Source organism: Somniosus microcephalus, chromosome 19, assembly GCF_052327205.1.
Source record: "Somniosus microcephalus isolate GS21.2 chromosome 19, FLI_Smic_1.0, whole genome shotgun sequence".
In the NCBI taxonomy this organism is placed as follows: Eukaryota; Metazoa; Chordata; class Chondrichthyes; order Squaliformes; family Somniosidae; genus Somniosus; species Somniosus microcephalus.
This window is the reverse complement of record NC_141005.1, coordinates 64,535,477-64,552,741: the sequence shown is the minus strand read 5'-3', so window position 1 is coordinate 64,552,741 and position 17,265 is coordinate 64,535,477. Positions and strand designations below refer to the sequence as shown.

The 17,265-nt window shown below is 42.2% G+C and overlaps 1 protein-coding gene across 1 annotated transcript in view; it reads right to left on the bottom strand.

Moving 5' to 3' along the window:
* Nucleotides 1-1,467: 1,467 nt before the first annotated feature.
* lztr1 (leucine zipper like post translational regulator 1) overlaps nt 1,468-17,265 on the bottom strand; it is an 82,377-nt gene continuing 66,579 nt past the window's right edge. Inside the window, exons 18-21 of the mRNA XM_085961919.1 lie at nt 14,753-14,902; nt 13,457-13,562; nt 10,769-10,849; nt 1,468-3,410 (exon numbers count right to left, since the gene is read on the bottom strand). Of these exons, the coding sequence (XP_085818045.1) occupies nt 3,294-3,410; nt 10,769-10,849; nt 13,457-13,562; nt 14,753-14,902 (454 nt within the window). The 3' untranslated portion in view covers nt 1,468-3,293. The remainder of the gene's footprint in view (nt 3,411-10,768; nt 10,850-13,456; nt 13,563-14,752; nt 14,903-17,265) is intronic.

Below are 17,265 nucleotides of genomic sequence, written 5' to 3'. Positions count from 1 at the left end.
GCAATTTGCACGCCAATCTCTTATGCTGGACCTTATCGAAAGCCTTCTGAAAGTCCAAATACACCACATCCACTGGTTCTCCCTAATCTATTCTACCAGTTACATCCTCAAAAAATTCCAGTAGTCAAGCATGATTTACCTTTTGTAAATCCATGTTGACTTTGTCCGATTCTGTCACTGTTTTCCAAGTGCTCTGCTATTACATCTTTTATAATGGACACTAGCATTTTCCCCACTGATGTCAGGCTTACCGGTCTATAATTCCCCTTTAACCATTAACAGATTTGCCCAGTTTACTGTGGACAATCTCTGCCTCATCCTGTTGAAGTTGGCCTCACCTAAATCTAAAGTGCCTTACTTCCAGGCACAAGGCGGCAGAGTAGTTTGCCTTTTGTTTTTTCTCCATAAACCATCTGTCAACTTCAATTTATGCTGCAAAAGGAGCATCCTACATGTTCCGCCCTATTGCTTGTATTTAACAAGACACAGAGAGGCTTTAGTCCTATTGCTCCTTTAACTGGAATCAACATCTGTGCCAACTGATGCCATCGGTGACTCCTTATTCAACCCACAAGCATCAGTGTCCCATGAAGGATACCAAGCTGAAAGATTACTTTTGAAGTTGCAGCTCTCCAAGAAAAGTTGTTGCCTTGCTAAAGAAATCTCTGCAACTGAAGTGGCACAGGTTTAAGCAGTTCCCAGCTCCATCCTTCCTAAGGCAGTTCACAATCGGGCATCTACACTCAGTCGAATCTCAACTAAACTTCTGTCCCCACTCTGTACCACCTGAAGCACAGCATCGATACTCGTATCTAGACCCGAATCTGTTCGCCATGCCAACAACTTGGAATTTATAACTCCCATCACTTCACCAGTGCATTTTATAGTTTATATATTCCTGCCACTCACCTGTTTTCTTCACAGGTTCCTCATGGAACACTTTACAATAAACCATCTGCGCCGCATGCCATGTACTGGCAACACTGGAACTTCTGCTTTAAGGTGCTGGAGAGGTTAGTATTGCTCTTTCAAAGTGGGATTTACCAGCTGCCGTAAGACAACAGGCAGTCATCAGTAACATAGATTCAGATACTTGTGACCTCTCCTGTGTACAGGTAGTTGTCGTTAAGTGGGGTGTGACAGTAACCCAGGGTGACTCAGTCTCATTTCTCCACACTTCCTTTGGGAAAGAATCTGGCTTCTGCTTGGTCCTACATCTTAAAAAGGCCAGCTGAGAGACCATTAGAGAGAACTGTAAGTAGAGACTGAACATCACTCTACTGCAATGAGCAGAATGTGTGTTTTTACCCTAAATTATTGGCTTCTCTTTTGTTGAATTCATTGCTCCTTTACAAATACAACCTATCTGCTATTATATGTGGTTTCACTGCTTTGCACAGGATATACCTCTGTCATATCCCAGATTCTCCACTATTCTACATAAAAATGACCACAGTTAAATACAAATGCATGACAGCTTACTTTATAGTGTTATGAATACTACACAACAGAGCCTACACTAGGTACAAGAAACAGAATAATGCAACATTAATGATATGTACAAGTTACTTTACACATTGATTAATCTTCACAATTTCATTACAGTTAAACATTTTGTAACATATATAACCAGTATTAAAGTGAATTTTGATCACTTTATTTAATAGGCTTTGGAATATATTTGCCTCAGTCGTAACTCCTTTTCCCCCACTTGCCCCCTGCCCCCCTCCCCCAAAAAGTTATGCAGCAGTTAACCCAAGTGTTTAGAGGGGCATAATTTTGGAACGGTTATGGCCATCCTCTCAGTTACACGACTATAGGTGAGATACATATGTAGAATTGCAGTCACTGGCTTTTCTTTGTTCAATTCAGAGTCGGACTTAGAACTACATAAATGTCATCATGACAAATTGTAAATGCAACTTAATAGCAACATGATATAAATAATAATAACCAATACACACTACTTCTGCTTAAGGATGTTTGAAAACTACTGTTGGTGACTGAAGCCCTGGGAATTTCAGTTAACTTCAGACACAAGCAAAATGACCATGATTCACTGAGAACATTCGCCACGCGCGCACAGCCCAATGAGCATGTGGACTGTTCAACAAATTCAAAATCTGCCACCAGCTCCTTGCGAGTGTCTTTTTGCATATTTTTTAAATTTAGGATTACTTGACAGAGATTGTGTCTCACTTCTAAGTGACAAGCGATAAAGAAATCTCTTCATCTAAATTTTATCATAGCCAGCAGTGAAACAGATGTTCTGCAGGAAGTTTTCTAGTCAGCACCAAGATATAATGCGAAACAGTAATAGAAATAAAAGCCAGGCAAAAGATTCAACATAATTAGCCGCTAGGAGAGGAGATGGGAGCCACAACTTAACCCACATTAATGTTCCTCATTTTCAGATCTTTTCATATGTAAGATCTGTTGATAGTGTGATTTTTTTTTACTGTCAGAACACCAGCCATCAGGTTACATATGTGGTATGAACAGGTCTTTACACAATTCCTGTAAACATTATTACAACAGTCATGATAATCAATGCCATGGCTCATTCGGTTTCTATGTTTTGATGCTGTACAAAGCTTGTCAATTGAGATGCCTGGTGGGAACCAAGTGGGATCTTTATGACATCAGATCCCCCTAAACAAAACCATCTGTATTCATTTACACACAGTCTTAATGAATTAATACTTGACGTATATTCCATTAGCGGACATAAATTGAAAGGGCTCCAGTTACAATCCTGGAATCTCACTCACTGACTCTGCGCACTCATATCATACAACAGTAACAGTGAACTAGACAAACTCAAAGCTACTGGGCAATTAAGCCAGTGAGGCCGATACCCACCTAGTGCCCTTCGCATGCACACTTGGAATGTCAGTCTTATTCATTCCATTTATAACTTTAGAAGGACAAAAAGAGAATACATGACAGAAAATGAAATTGGTTTGTTCTTTTTAAATTTCATGACTAAATTGTGCAAGTCCTCTGAGTGAAGGCCGATATAGTTTCTCCATGTGTCATTTAAAAAAAAAAGTAAAATTACTTGTACCTTTATGTTTGAACCAGCAAACAAAAAGGAAGGGCGTCGATACTTTTTTCTTCCAGCCAATATCATTAGTCAAGGACATGAATCAAACACTGATTTCAAAACAGCTTGAACCTTGTATCCTAACTGTCCTACATAAAATAAGTTTTCTTAATAAATACTACTCATCTGGATCACAAGAGAGCAAAGTTTCTAAAACAATTTGAGAATCAGCGTTTAAAATTAATTGTCACATATCCGAGCCCAGCTCTGCACACTGCTTGTCTGAAATATGATTGGCTAATGACTCGATGATGTCGAGAAGCAGCGCTTGACTTAGGGATCGTAGGTTGGGCAACTTGGAGACCTTAGGGAAGAAAAAAATGGATTTAAGAAAATAGGGAACAAGAGGGGAATGTAGCAAGCTTTCATACAGAATTAATCTTTTTTTTAGCAAAATCTGGAAAGACTCAGTACTGAACTACTGTCCCACCTGTATCTCTTTGTAACAATGATGAAGGACAACAGACAATATCTCACCTGCATCAGTGAGATACAACAAAATGCCAGATTAACAAACATACAATGATCCAATACCAGAGTAGGTTTCAGGACCTCCCATGAGCCCTTCACCCTGCACCCCACCAACCCCCAAACAACTTCTGGTCTGGCAGAAAACAGGTCAGTATATTTTACAGTGGAGGAAAAAAGCACAAATACAAATGCCCATTAAAACGTAATATTCACTAGGTATCACAAGCAATCAAAAGGGGAACACAAGATATATGAATGCTATTCAGCTTTTATGAAATATGGAATTATACAAATTAAGATCCTATATCCACAGGCATCACTTCATCATCCAGACCCAAGTGCACAGGGGAATGGTTGAGTAAGTTGACTTGCAGAAGAGCATAAATTCATTACAACTAATACCACTTCAGTGAAGTAATCTATCTTTTGTCTTATTCAGTCTCCAAGTACAGTATCTATGACTACATTCCCAAAAGCTGTCCAACTAGGAACCAAAATAGAGACCTGGAGGGTTCTGTCATTCTGTATGTCCGAAGCTAGAGCAAAGTGCAAAATGTAATATTCTGGTGACTGTAAACAGTTTACTACATCTAACTGCTTTGCAGATGCCTGCTTAAACAATACGATTAAAAGCCAGCCCATGCTTTGCCTGCAAATTTTGCTGTGATTAGCTTTCTCTTCCCACTAGTTATGAATAGCAGCTGACATATTTCACTAACCAATCATTTTGCTGGTCATTGTTTTGTATTAAGTTAACCCAGCGCCCACAGGAGATTCTTGCTTCCACCTGGCAGTATGCCTCAGAGATGGCAAACAGGACACTCACACTGGTTTGGGGAATACTTGTGGAGTTTGCCCAAGCATAGTGGTTTGTTGACCAATCTGGCTTAAAGACATTCTTTGCCCTCTCCCAAAAGCACTGGTGGTGGGGATGAGAATGTTATGATTATCTTCTGTCTTTCAGGCTGATGTTCTGCATTTTCCTTGGGAATCTTTAGTAGAATATTGCATGATGCAAAGTCAAAGTTGACTGGCTGGCATCAGTTACAAGTAGAAACAAGAAAATCCTTCCTGCAAATTAAACGCAGATGTGTTTTTCAAGTTTTCTTCTCACTCACTAATACCTATAGAAGCGGTATGAATGCAAATGAAGAAACAGATGCTATATGGGTATCGTAAAAAGGGAAAAAGTCATACATTAGGATGTAGTTTGCTCGTAAGGAAAAGAATTCCTGCAAGGTTCGAATCCGGCCTCGGGTGACTGTCTGTGTGGAGTTTGCACATTCTCCCCGTGTTTGCGTGGGTTTCCTCCGGGTGCTCCGGTTTCCTCCCACAGTCCAAAGATGTGCGAGTTAGGTTGATTGGCTATGATAAATTGACCCTTAGTGTTAGGGGGATTAAATACATGGGGTTACGGGGATAGGGTGGGATATGTGTTGGTGTAGGGGTTACGGGGATCGGGTGGGATATGTGTCGGTGCAGGCTCGATGGGCCGAAATGGCCTCTATCTGCACTGTGGGGTTTCTGTGATTCTGTGAAGTACCTTACAATCCTTTAATGACTTATGTTTACTATGGAGCGTTAACCATGAAATATGAAGGAATTTGCATCATGACCTGGTGCAGCAAATATGTACCAGTAATAATCAGTTATGAAGATTATGACAAAACTATCTTAAAATTCAGATTTTGGACAAATTTTTGCCTGGTCAAACTTTCAGAACAAAACCATAAAAATGTTTGGAAAAAAAACTGTTCTTGAGCAGCCTCTAGTTTCATATGAATTGCGTTCAAAATGATTAACAAAGTAAAAAAATAAATCAATAATGTAACTAGAAGGGTGACCTGTCGACTAGTTTGTCATCATGACAACTACATAAGTAACTTTGTGTAAGATTTTATACTGAATGATATAAAGTAAACCAAAAATCCTGCAGACACTGACAGGCTAGTGTGAATCCCTCAAATTGTTTGTTGTTAGGAAGGCTTCAATTCAAGGAATATACAAGGAAAACAGGAGTGCAAGTTAGTTCTACAGCTGCATTTGTAGAGTAGTCACAAGTATATGAAGTTTCATAAAGATTCAATGCAGTATTTTAAGAATAAGATGACAATGGTTGGTTATTTTGTTTGGCGTCATTCTGACTTAAAACAATGGTCATTTATGGGGGTAAGGTTCTGCAATGAAGTACTAATTTAACTGAAAGATTCAAACATAAAAACAATTCTATAAGATTCATACTGTTACAACATTTGCAAGATCTTTATTACATAGAATGTGTTTAACAAAGCATAATGTTTATTCACAACACAACAAAGTGAACAACTGAACAGCATCAGAAATCAGTGCCAGGATGTTGAACTGAACTTCTGCGGCTAACAACTTGCATTTATATAGAGCCTTTAGTGTAGTAAAACGTCCCAAGGCGCTTCACAGGAGCGTTTTCAAACAGAATTCAACACCAAGCCACATAAGGGGATATTAGGACAGAGGACCAAAAGTTTGGTCAAAGAGGTAGGTTTTAAGGAGTGTCTTAAAGGAGGAGGCAGAGAGGTTGAGAGGGGGAATTCCAGAGCTTAGGGCCTAGGTAGCTGAAGGCATGGCCGCCAATGGTGGAGCGATTAAAATAATGGATGCATAAGAGGCCAGTGTTGGAGGAATGTAGAGTTCCCAGAGGGTTGTAGGCTGGAGAAGGTAACAGAGATAGGGAGGGGCAAGGCCATGGAGGGATTTGAAAACAAGGATGAGAATTTTAAAATTGAGTCGCTAGGATAAGAGCATCAGAGTTTTGGATGAGCTCAAGTTTATGGAGGGTGGATGATGGGAGACCGGCCAGAAATTGTCAAGTCTAGAGGTAACAAACGCACGGATGAGGGTTTCATCAGCAGATGAGCTGATGCAGCGCAGTCTTCGGGCAATGTTCCCAAGGTGGAAGTAGGTGGTCTTAGCGATGCAGCAGATATGTGGTCGGAAGCTCTTCTCGGGGTCAAGGTTGCGAAAGCTGGTTCAACTTCAGACAGTTGCCAGGTAGAGGGATGGAGTCGGTGGCTAGTGAATAGCATTTGTGGCGAGGACCAAAGACAATGGCTTTGGTCTTCCCAATATTTAATTGGAGGAAATTTCTGCTCATCCAGTACTGGATGTCAGACAAGCAGTGTGACAAATCAGAGACAGTGGAGGGGTCGAGAGAGTTGGTGGTGAGATAGAGCTGGGTGTCATCAGCGTACATGTGGAACCTGACGTATTTTTGGATGATGTTGCCGACGGGCAACGTGTAGATGAGAAATAGGAGGGGGCAAAGGATAGATCTTTGGGGGACTGCAGAGCTAACGGTGCGAGAGTGGGAACAAAAGCCATTGCAGGTGATTCTCTGGCTATGACTGGATAGATAAGAATGGAATCAGGCGAGGGCAGTCCCACTCAGCTGGATGACAGAGGAGAGGCATTGGAGGAGGATGGTGTGGTCGACAGTGTCAAAGGCTGCAGACAGGTCATGAGGAGTGATTGTTTACCACAGTCACATAGGATGTCATTCGTGATTTTGATGAGGGCCATTTCAGTACTGTGGTAAGGGCAGAAACCTGATTGGAGGGATTCAAACATGATGTTGCAGGAAATATGGGCACGGATTTGGGAGGCGACAACACGTTCAAGGACTTTGGAGAGGAAATGGAGATTGGAGATGGGGCTGTAGTTTGCAAGGACAGAGGGGGTCAAAGGTGATTTTGAGACTAGCAGTAGCACAGATATTGTATATTCCACACAGGACACAGACATTATTCTTTCGTTTTGCGGAGTAAAACAGAACGTTTTTAGAACCTCCTTCTCTCTACCCAGCCACGTAACTTTGAACCTTCCCAACCTGCGGAACATTCTGTCTCAGATTCCTAGAATACCCTTCTTGCTCTTATTCCCAACCCACAAGACATTTGATCTAAGCAGTAAGCATCCAAGAGCAAGGACACTGATATGCCTCAGAGTTAAGGAACGAGAAGGAGACTAATTGAAAGGAGAAAGGTTAAATATATTATGTCCTTTCCTTGTACAAAAAGGTGGCAGTGTGGCATAGTGGTTAGCACTGTTGCCTCACAGCGCCAGGGACCCGGGTTCGAATCCGGCCTCGGGCGACTGTCTGTGTGGAGTTTGCACATTCTCCCCGTGTTTGCGTGGGTTTTCTCCGGGTGCTCCGGTTTCCTCCCACAGTCCAAAGATGTGCGGGTTAGGTTGATTGGCTATGATAAAATTGACCCTTAGTGTAAGGGGGATTAAATACGTGGGGTTACGGGGATAGGGTGGGATATGTGTTGGTGTAGGGGTTATGGGGATCGGGTGGGATATGTGTCGGTGCAGGCTCGATGGGCCGAAATGGCCTCTATCTGCACTGTGGGGTTTCTGTGATTCTGTGAAAAACCAATTGTGCTTTGGTGCAGCAGGCTGCTAATCTGGCAACCAAGTTCAGCACATCCTGCAGTTGAAATACTTCTGCTGGAAAATTGCACAGTGCATTCAGTGACACAGAAGAACAAACAAACAAGCAAGCAAGCAAACAACAGGCCACATAGAAAACGTGTTTCACTTTGATAGGAAAGAATAGGTTGCAACAACAGCATGCAATATCAGGTTAGGCATGTATGTTACATTCATCAGTTTTTGTAGAATTGTAGAGATGCCAAAGAGCTCAGAGATACATTTTTACTGTGGCAAAATATAATGGTGTAAAAATCAATACTTTGGCTTAAACATTTTAAGGTTTACATCACACATACAAACACCATGGGAACAAGGTATAATATATATTTTAGCTGTCAAAATATCAGAGATGGTCAGGTCATGAAAAAACAGGTTTGCATTGTTAAAGTGTTTGGTTTTTATAATTGACGTTTTATTTCACATTAAAGTGCAGATGTCACAATATCATGTGATACTGACTCAGATATCTATAATACATTGTTGTCGCACTAACCCAATGAGGTCCTCCGATCAGGAATTAGGACAAAAAGACAACTGATGAAATTCCAGTATTCATTAAACACTGGTGCTCAAACACAGTTGCATATTTGCACTCTGCACCAAGTGTGTTTATCACATTCTCAAATGTACTGTACCACTAACGTCAAATTAAAAACCAGTGTAAATATCCTAGTTCACTCCAAATTATCAGATCTTAATTTCAAAATGTTCATAATAGTGGACGCACACCTTTACTTACCCCACCCTGATACATCATAATCAGTCATACTGTGACATCTCTACTCATCTTGCATTTCTTGGGCCCACTTTGTCTTGCTAGTGCTGTCTTTGACGTAGGTTCAAATTACCAGCACACTAGACCAAGAATATTATGGCAATGCTACTTTTTGGCTTTAATACATGAAATAAACTGCAGCACGTCATTACCTCAGTCATTAACAAACCCATCAATTGCAACAGCCTGTGCTGAAAGCTTTCACAGCTGCACACTGTGACATAAATGATCAATTGACAGTATGCCAGTGTGGCAGCCTGGGTTTACAGATAGTAGAAAATCCATTTAACAATTTAAGTAAAACTTTTAAATTGCCTGGTATCAACACAACCGGAGTATTGTTCATACCAGGAATCCCTGGATTTTAACAATATGGGGCAATGCGGGGTTAAATCTTTGAGGTCTCCTCTCCATAGGCAATAATAAACACGAGGCCCAGGGCTCTAATGTGCCGCCACAGTGCACTGGGACTCGAGCGCTTGTAAACCGTCAACTCTCAATTTCAGATCGAGCTATCTGGGAGACAGACCAGGTGTGAGGCATTTATACAGGGGCAAAGGAGAAAAATCAACAACAAGATTGATTCATATTGACAAGTGCACATTTTACCAACCTTACACAGCAGCTTTGGTGGAATAGAAGTGGTCACTGATTGACCTCTAGATCTGAGCTGGGTACAAAGCATTGGGGACTTTTCCAAAGGAAGGAAAATATGGGGGGGGCGGGGGGAACTGGTTACTCATTGCTACATTCAGACCTGATCTGGGTCAGAATCAACCCCAGGGCACTGCAATGTGAATTGTTTTACTGCACATCTACCAGGAGTAGATTAAAGTCAAGATTACTAGTTACAGCAAACCCAGATGAAGTCTTTGGTTGGTTTCAATGACATTGAGAAAGCTGCCCACAAGGCTATTAACTGATTCCAGGCCCAAAATAATGCCAAATTAATACAGCCGAACATATTTGCTACTTTCCTCAGAGTAAAATAATAAAGAGGTGTTTGTAGTCCAATACACAATTATTTTTGCTAATATTAAAAGCGTTTACTCTGTCTCCCTGGGCCATGCTCTAACTGTGCACAAAAGCAGGGAGGCAACACGCCTTCAGAATTCTGCCAGTATTGTTTTGAAGCGGCTGCTTGAAGGTTCATTTGAGCAGCGCAAGTGTGACTCTCCCCCGAGATTATCCTTCCCCCCCCTCACAGAAGTGCAGCTGAGATGGGAGGGATTTGAACACAAGAACCTTGAGGTTGATTCAAATGGGGCACCGGAAGCCAGTGCAACTGGATGAGGATGACAGATGTGTGAAAAAACTCAGGCCGCACAGCTCTGGATTAGCTCAAGTTAGTGAAGGGCGGACGCAAAGAGAGTGTCGAGGACCACACTGGAGAAATCAATCCTTGAGCTGATGACAGTGTGGGTTTTTACAGTGGAGTGGCAAAAGTAGGAGGGGGAGGAAGATATGCAGGCAACGTCTGGACCCTGAAGATGGTGGAGTAAAATGCTCAGTGTCAAAGAGAATGTTGAGATTGTACACAACTGGACTCAAACCAAGTAAGCAGCCACAGACATTGAGGGGAGTCAGTGCCAGAAGCACACAGTTGCTGGTGAGAGTTAAACGGGAAAGGTTCAGTATTGCCAATGTTGAGCTGTAGGAAGTTTCAACAATAGATGCTTGGCAGTCAACAAGCACAGCAGGAAGAGGGAGGGGGCTAAAAAACAAACTCAAAACCAGTGAACACAAAGTAATGTAGATAGCAACCATAACAGTGAGACACCTTTAGTCAGATTTTTCTGAACTCTTGAAACTTTTCTAATCCAGATTTGTCCAAGAAAGCAGATATCGATCTGACCAGAAACGAAAGGATAGACTCTTTACTGCTGTAGCCAAGATGGTATAAAAGTACAACAGACTCCCACAGAGCCAAACAGGATCCTACCTACCTTGGTGAAATGATGTACAATAATGTGGAGGCAGTGTTTCTTCATGTCCAACGCCTGAGTCTTATCAGCTGCTTCCAGAATCTGAAGAGACAGGGAACCAGCTTAAATGATTTAGCACCATTATTTGTAATTTTGTTGACTGAACAAATTGAATTCCTATAGCGCCTTAATGTAGAAAAACATCCACAGCTCTTGGTGGCATAATCAAAAATGGACAGAGCCAAAGAAGAAGATACAAGGAGGGATGACCAAAAGGTGGGTTTTAAGGAGTGTCTTAAAGGAGGTGGAGAAGCAGAGGAGTTTAGGGAGGGAATTCCGGAGCAGAGGAGCTGGGTAGCTGAAGGCAGTCACCAGTATGGCACGAAATCAGAGAAGGATGCACAAAAGGCCAGGATCAAAGGAAAGGATAGTTTGGGGGTGGATGTAGGGCTGGCAGAGGCTATAGAGATAGGGAGCATTGAGGTCATCAAGGGATTTAAACAAGGATGAGCATTAAAAATTTGAGACACTGGGAAACTGGGAGCCAATGTAAATCAGCAGGAAGGGGAGATGGCAAACAGGACAGGATATGGGCAGCAGTTTTGGATGAGCTGAATTTTGCAGAGGATGGGAGGCCAGCGTTGGAGCATTGGAACAGTCGGGTGGAGGTGACGAGGGTATGTTAGGGGTTTCAGCAGTAGATGGGCTGAGATAGGGATGGAGCAGAGGTGGGTGAAGTGGAAGTAGGCAGTCTTTGTGACAAAAGATATGGGGTTGGAAGCTGAGCTTGGGGTCCAAGGTTACAAAGAGTCTAGTTGAGCCAGAGACTGTGGCCAGGGAAATGGATGAAATTGGTTGCAAGGAATTGGAGTTTGTGGCAGGGGCTGATAATGATGGCTTCGGTCTTCCCAATGTTTAGATGGAGGAAGTTTTGGTCATCCAAATCTTGATGTTGGACAAGCAGTCTGACAAAAGAGTCACTGAAGGGGTCAAGAGTGGTGATGGAGGTAGAGCTGGATGGCGTCAGCATGCATGTGGATGATCTGGTCAAGGGGTAGAATATAGATAAGGGGGCCCAGGGATAGATCCTTGTCGGTCTCCAGAGATGATGGTGAGGGGCAGGAAGAGATGCTATTGCTAGCGATGCTCTGGCTACAATTGGACAGGTAAGAGGGCAACCAAGCAAGAGCAGTTACACTGAGCTGGACAATGGAGGGGAGGCGTTAGATCAGATGGTATGGTCACCCGTATCAAAGACCGCAGAGAGGAAGGACAAAGCACCACGGTCACAGTCATAGAAAATACAATTTTTACTTTGGTTAGGGCCGTTTCGGTGCTGTGGCAAAGGTGGAAACCTGACTGGAGAGATTCAAATAGGGAGTTGCAGGAGAGATGGGCAGAGATTTAGGAGGCAACATGCTGAAGGACTTCAGAGGAAAGGGAGGTTGGAGAATGGGCTATAGTTTACATGGATAGAGGGGTTGAGGAGGGGCGTGGTGATGGCTGTTTTGAAAGGGAGAGGGACAACATCTTAGGAGAGGGAATCATTTACAACACTAGCTATCATAGAGGTCAGGAAGGGAAGTTGAGTGGTCAGCAGTTTAGTGGGGGCAGAATCAAGAAAGCAGGAGGTGGGTTTCATAGACAAGATGAAGCTAGACAACGACATTGGAGATATGGGAGAGAAGATCGACGGAGACACTGGATCGGGGCTAGCCTGAAGGGAGGTATGGCTTGGTGGGCAAAAACAGCAGAGGAAACTCAATGGATGGTCTTAATCTAAATGACATCCATGAGCTCCTCACATTTGTTGCTACAGGTAAAGGTGGAGGGGGCAGGGAAGAAGGGTTTAATGTGATGGTTGGTGAAGAAAAGAAGCCAGGAGTTATCTTTGCTCTCCAGGATGATCCTGGAGTAATGTGCGGTTTTGGCAGAGGACCAAGAGACTCAATAGTACTTGGTATGGTCCAGCCAGATCTGGTGGTGGATGGCTAAAGCAGCTGTGCACCAAATACACTCAAGTTTGTGCCCTTTGGACAGAAACCTTCATAGGAGATGTGATGAAGCAAGGCAGTAAACAAACAGTCTGATCAAGGATAAGTTCTACCATAATATCTTAATAGATATGCTTTGCATGTAGAACAGTCAGATGCACTAACAATCGGGATGGAAATTCTGAGCTGTAGTTAATCTTTGTGGGAAGGCAGAAAAGGGTTTTGCTGTAAAAAAAAACCCTACATTCTCCTAAATTTGATTATATTAGACTTGCTGCAAAATCTGATGCATACATCACACTTTATTAATGTAATCAATTCAGGAGCATCAACTTCTACACCAGTGCATTTACCCAGCCATTTACTGGATTTTATGGTGTATTTTGGAAATGGAAATTTACTGCTTTAAACCCACCCCCACTTTACAACCCTGAATTCAGTCATTTGTCTCCGATTTAAAAAAAAATAAAAACCTATATACACACAGTTAATCTCTCAAGCACGCACAAATGACAATTATTTTTTCCTAAATAAAGGCACATACAAGTTCCAAATTACATACCATCTCAGCTGGGTAACAGCAATGGCCAAGTGCGCTGTTAATTTGCAACATTCTCAACAGGAACCCAGTGAGAATATCATCTGAAATATGTACATGATAGTCTGAACAGGATGTGATGGCATATTTGCAATGAAAGCAGAAAAGACAAGTCACCTGCAGAACATTCTCCACCGTCACATTCATCTCCAGGTTCTGCTTACAATAGGCTTGCAATCTGTTGTTTGTGAAGCCATAATAATAAGGTGCTGAAAACAAGTATCTGTCAGGGAGAAGTCAAAGAAACCTGTCTCACAGTGAACATGGGATTAATGACTGTACAATTTTAACTCAAGTCAAAGTCGCATGCAGTGAAAATAGCCGTTTGTGCTACTTCGATTACACAGCAAGTAGCTGCAAGGTTAATGGGTACCTTTCAGCAATTCCCACCCCTCCCCCAAATACATGCTGAAAACGATTACCCAATTATAGCTTCCCTCTCGAGTCTATCTTCCCTCCTCCCCCCACTCCCATGTGTGCCATTTTCCCTCGCAGGCCTCTGCCAACAGCTATCTGTAACCAGCCATTAGGAGAGGCAAGAGAATGGTCTGGATAACCCACCCTTCCACTTTGCCTCCTCCGTGCAGGATATCTGTACTCCACCTCTCCTCCCTCAGACAGAGCAGTTCAAATCGAGATCTCACTGTGCCGGCAGTTCAAAATAGTCTTATCTTTTCAGCAGCTATCCTAGAACCACCTGGGAAAGTTTAGTCACTTCAGAAGCAGTGTTACAAGTAGCATTTCCAGCAATATCCTACTCAGCACATACATTTTGGCACGTCGTTCCACTTATAAATTCAGCAAGTAGCACAGTCAAATGATGGCAATCCCAGAATATATTAAACAAAGGCTTACAGGCTGAGATAACAAAGGAGTTTTTCCCTCAACAGTATTTCTTCTTTATGTTTTAACTTATTCATATCATGTCATCATACACCAGCTGTTAGTTAATTTAATTAGTTTCTATTGATCTGGATGACCATCATTGAAAGTGGAATTTCATAAAACAAGACAATAAAGTTCACAGGTCTACAATGCATTTTGAAATCATTCCCTTTTAGTTGTTATTTTTCAGGTATTCTGATCTCCCTGCCATCATTTCCCAGTCAAAGGGGAAAAGGTTACACTGCTCCCAAGACTGGCCCAAGGTGATTCACATTCCAGTTTTCACTCGATTTTTCCCCTGGTTCCTTTGGAAAAACAACTAGCCTCCACTAGTCCAATCCTCTAAGAACATGACCAGAACTGTGAGTTTGCGGTGAACTACAGATGTGAATCTGTACTTTACTACTCACAGTATAGCGTGATAGAGCATTAGTGCACAGTGCCACTAATTTGTTCAGAAGCGCAAGCCTAGTAGGGAAAAGATGGCAATGTTGCTGTGTAAGTAAGCCATGTGCTAAAGAAGGATACAGTGAATCCTCTGGGGGCATGTTGACTTCACCATAGTACACATAACGAAGGAGTGACTCGAAAGCTTGTCGACTTGGCACCATTTCGCCAATGGAGATATTAACCTGCCCATCTTCAGGCATGAAAGATCGGAACATAGCTTCAAAATAACTACGAAACATCACAGACAAAAACCAATAATCAAAACAAGATCACATTACTGTACATTTACTGTCCGGTCAAAATCTCTAAAATACAATAAATGTAATCAAAACCAATCTGACAGATTTAATTTGCTACTGTTTGCAAAAGAAACCTGTTAATGTTACAATTGTGTCATTAAATCTGCCAAATGAAAAACAAAAGTAAAATGATCTAATTTTGATACAACTTAATTAAACCTGAACTGCTTGTGTTAAGGGGGACTTTAACAGTGCATTCCTTAATACTTGCAGTCCACTCAGCCCAGCTTTCCTCAGGGGCACATGGTACACAGAGAGCCGATACACCTCACTATTGCGGCTGCCATTGTTCCCAACCTGAAGACAGCACGGAGTGGTGGCGGAATCAGTTATGCTCAGGGGCAGCATTCAGACCACATTTTTAAAATTTGGTTGAAAATAATTTTCAAAAGCTAAAATCTCTGACAGTTTTTTTTTATGGGGTGGAGGGGGAGCAGTGATACCACAAGCAGCTTTCATGACTCGTATTTTAAGGCTCTTTTGAGACAATTAACTACCATTCAGATTTTTTATTAACAGTAGTGGATCTCCTTTGGCTTTGCTCATGAATCTGGAATGCAGTTTGGCCCACTGGGCCTGCCTCTTGCTTATAAACTGAAAAAAGTCACCAAAATTGGCCCCATTTTATTATATAATTAATTAGCTGTGGTGAGGTTCCAATATCTTCTTTTCCCAAAAATCACACAAGTCTCTGCTCTCGAGTCGCCAGCCATCCAGGCACCTTCCTGGACTTCGAATGCTCCTCTCTAGTCTGTTATTTCACACCCAGCTGCTCCTGGGTGTGAAATAACTGCTTTTGCTGGAAGAGAGCAGGATACCCTGCACTGAGGTCAAGAAAGTGGAAGAGCTGGTGGGTGCAAGTCTGGTGGAGCCAGGTGGCAGCAGCGTAGACCTGGGTTGTGGCTTCAGGCTGCAGCTACCCAAGGAGTAGTGCCCCACTCCCGGGCAAAAGGCAAATACAGGAAGGTCAAAGAGTAGGGCATGAGCAAGAGGCAAGTCTGAAGAGTAGGGTGAGCGTGAGGCAAGGCCGAGAGAGACTGGGAGGTCTGTGGGAACCAGGAGGCTGGCTACCAAATGATATTACAGTAATTGTTCCTTGGAAAGCACACAGCTGATCATACCAAATCAATAGAGGAAAAGCAATCAACAGCCCAAATAGATTGCTAAAAGACAAGTTTTTAAAACACAGATTTTGAGACAAAATCAAAATGAAATATTTATAAAAGCAACATACAAGTCACCAACAAATTTCACAGCATGTGGGGTAGAAAAACTGAAGAGCAAGGGGAAAAAGACATTGGCCTTCAAACCCATTCTTTCCAACAGCCATGAGCACTTTGCTCTGTCATGTACTCTACATATTCTGTTACCCATTCACCCAGGAACCCGGATTTGAATGCAGTGTAGGCGGACGAGATGAAAGTCTCCTCGATCTGCTGGTTGTTAGGGACCAAAATGAAATGGGTGTGGCAGTCTCAACTCAAAGGGCGAAAGTCAACAGCACAAAATGGGCCATATTTCAACTCTCAAAGAAGAAAATGTCACGCTAGTCCAGTAGGAGCATTCTTTTAACATGAGATAGAATACAGTGAGATTTATCCTGAACTTATCTCTGCCAATTTATGCGAGGGTAACATTTTTTTCCTTTTGAGTTATTTAACCACCTCTCCTCCCAAGTACCACTGTTGAGAAATAAGTTGTTTTGCCTTGCCCTCTTTGGGTGCTTTGTGCTTCCTGATTTTGGCAGACCAATAATTTAAAAAAAAGTTGTTCTACTTTAAAAATCCATCTTCCGACTGGCTGAAAAACTTGCCTTTAGAAGTTTACAAGCACAGACAATTTCTGAAACAACGTGGAAACTGACAGTGGGTTGGCGGGAAGCAGAAGAAAACAGTTTACTCAAAATAGCAAGAATGCTTCAAATAAGTTAAACTATAGGCAGAGAAACAGAATAAAAGGGAAGATAAACAAAATAAAATGCACAACTGTTTTCTTAAATTGGTAACTTCTCTAAGGTAAGCAAATTATCCCCATATGGCAGCTCACCTGGACATGCCTCCATGTTTGAGCAGGCAGACAGCCTGCTCCGAGATGTCTACCAATAACAGTGACCATAATATCATTAGGTTTTGAATAGTTATGGAAAAGGTCAAGGCACAATCAAGCGTAAAAATACTTAACTGGAGGAGGGTTAACGTCAGTGAGTTGAAAAGGGATCTGGCCCAGTTGGACTGGAATCAAAAATTAGTAGGCGAAACAGTAATTGAACAATGTGAGGCCTTCAAAGAGGAA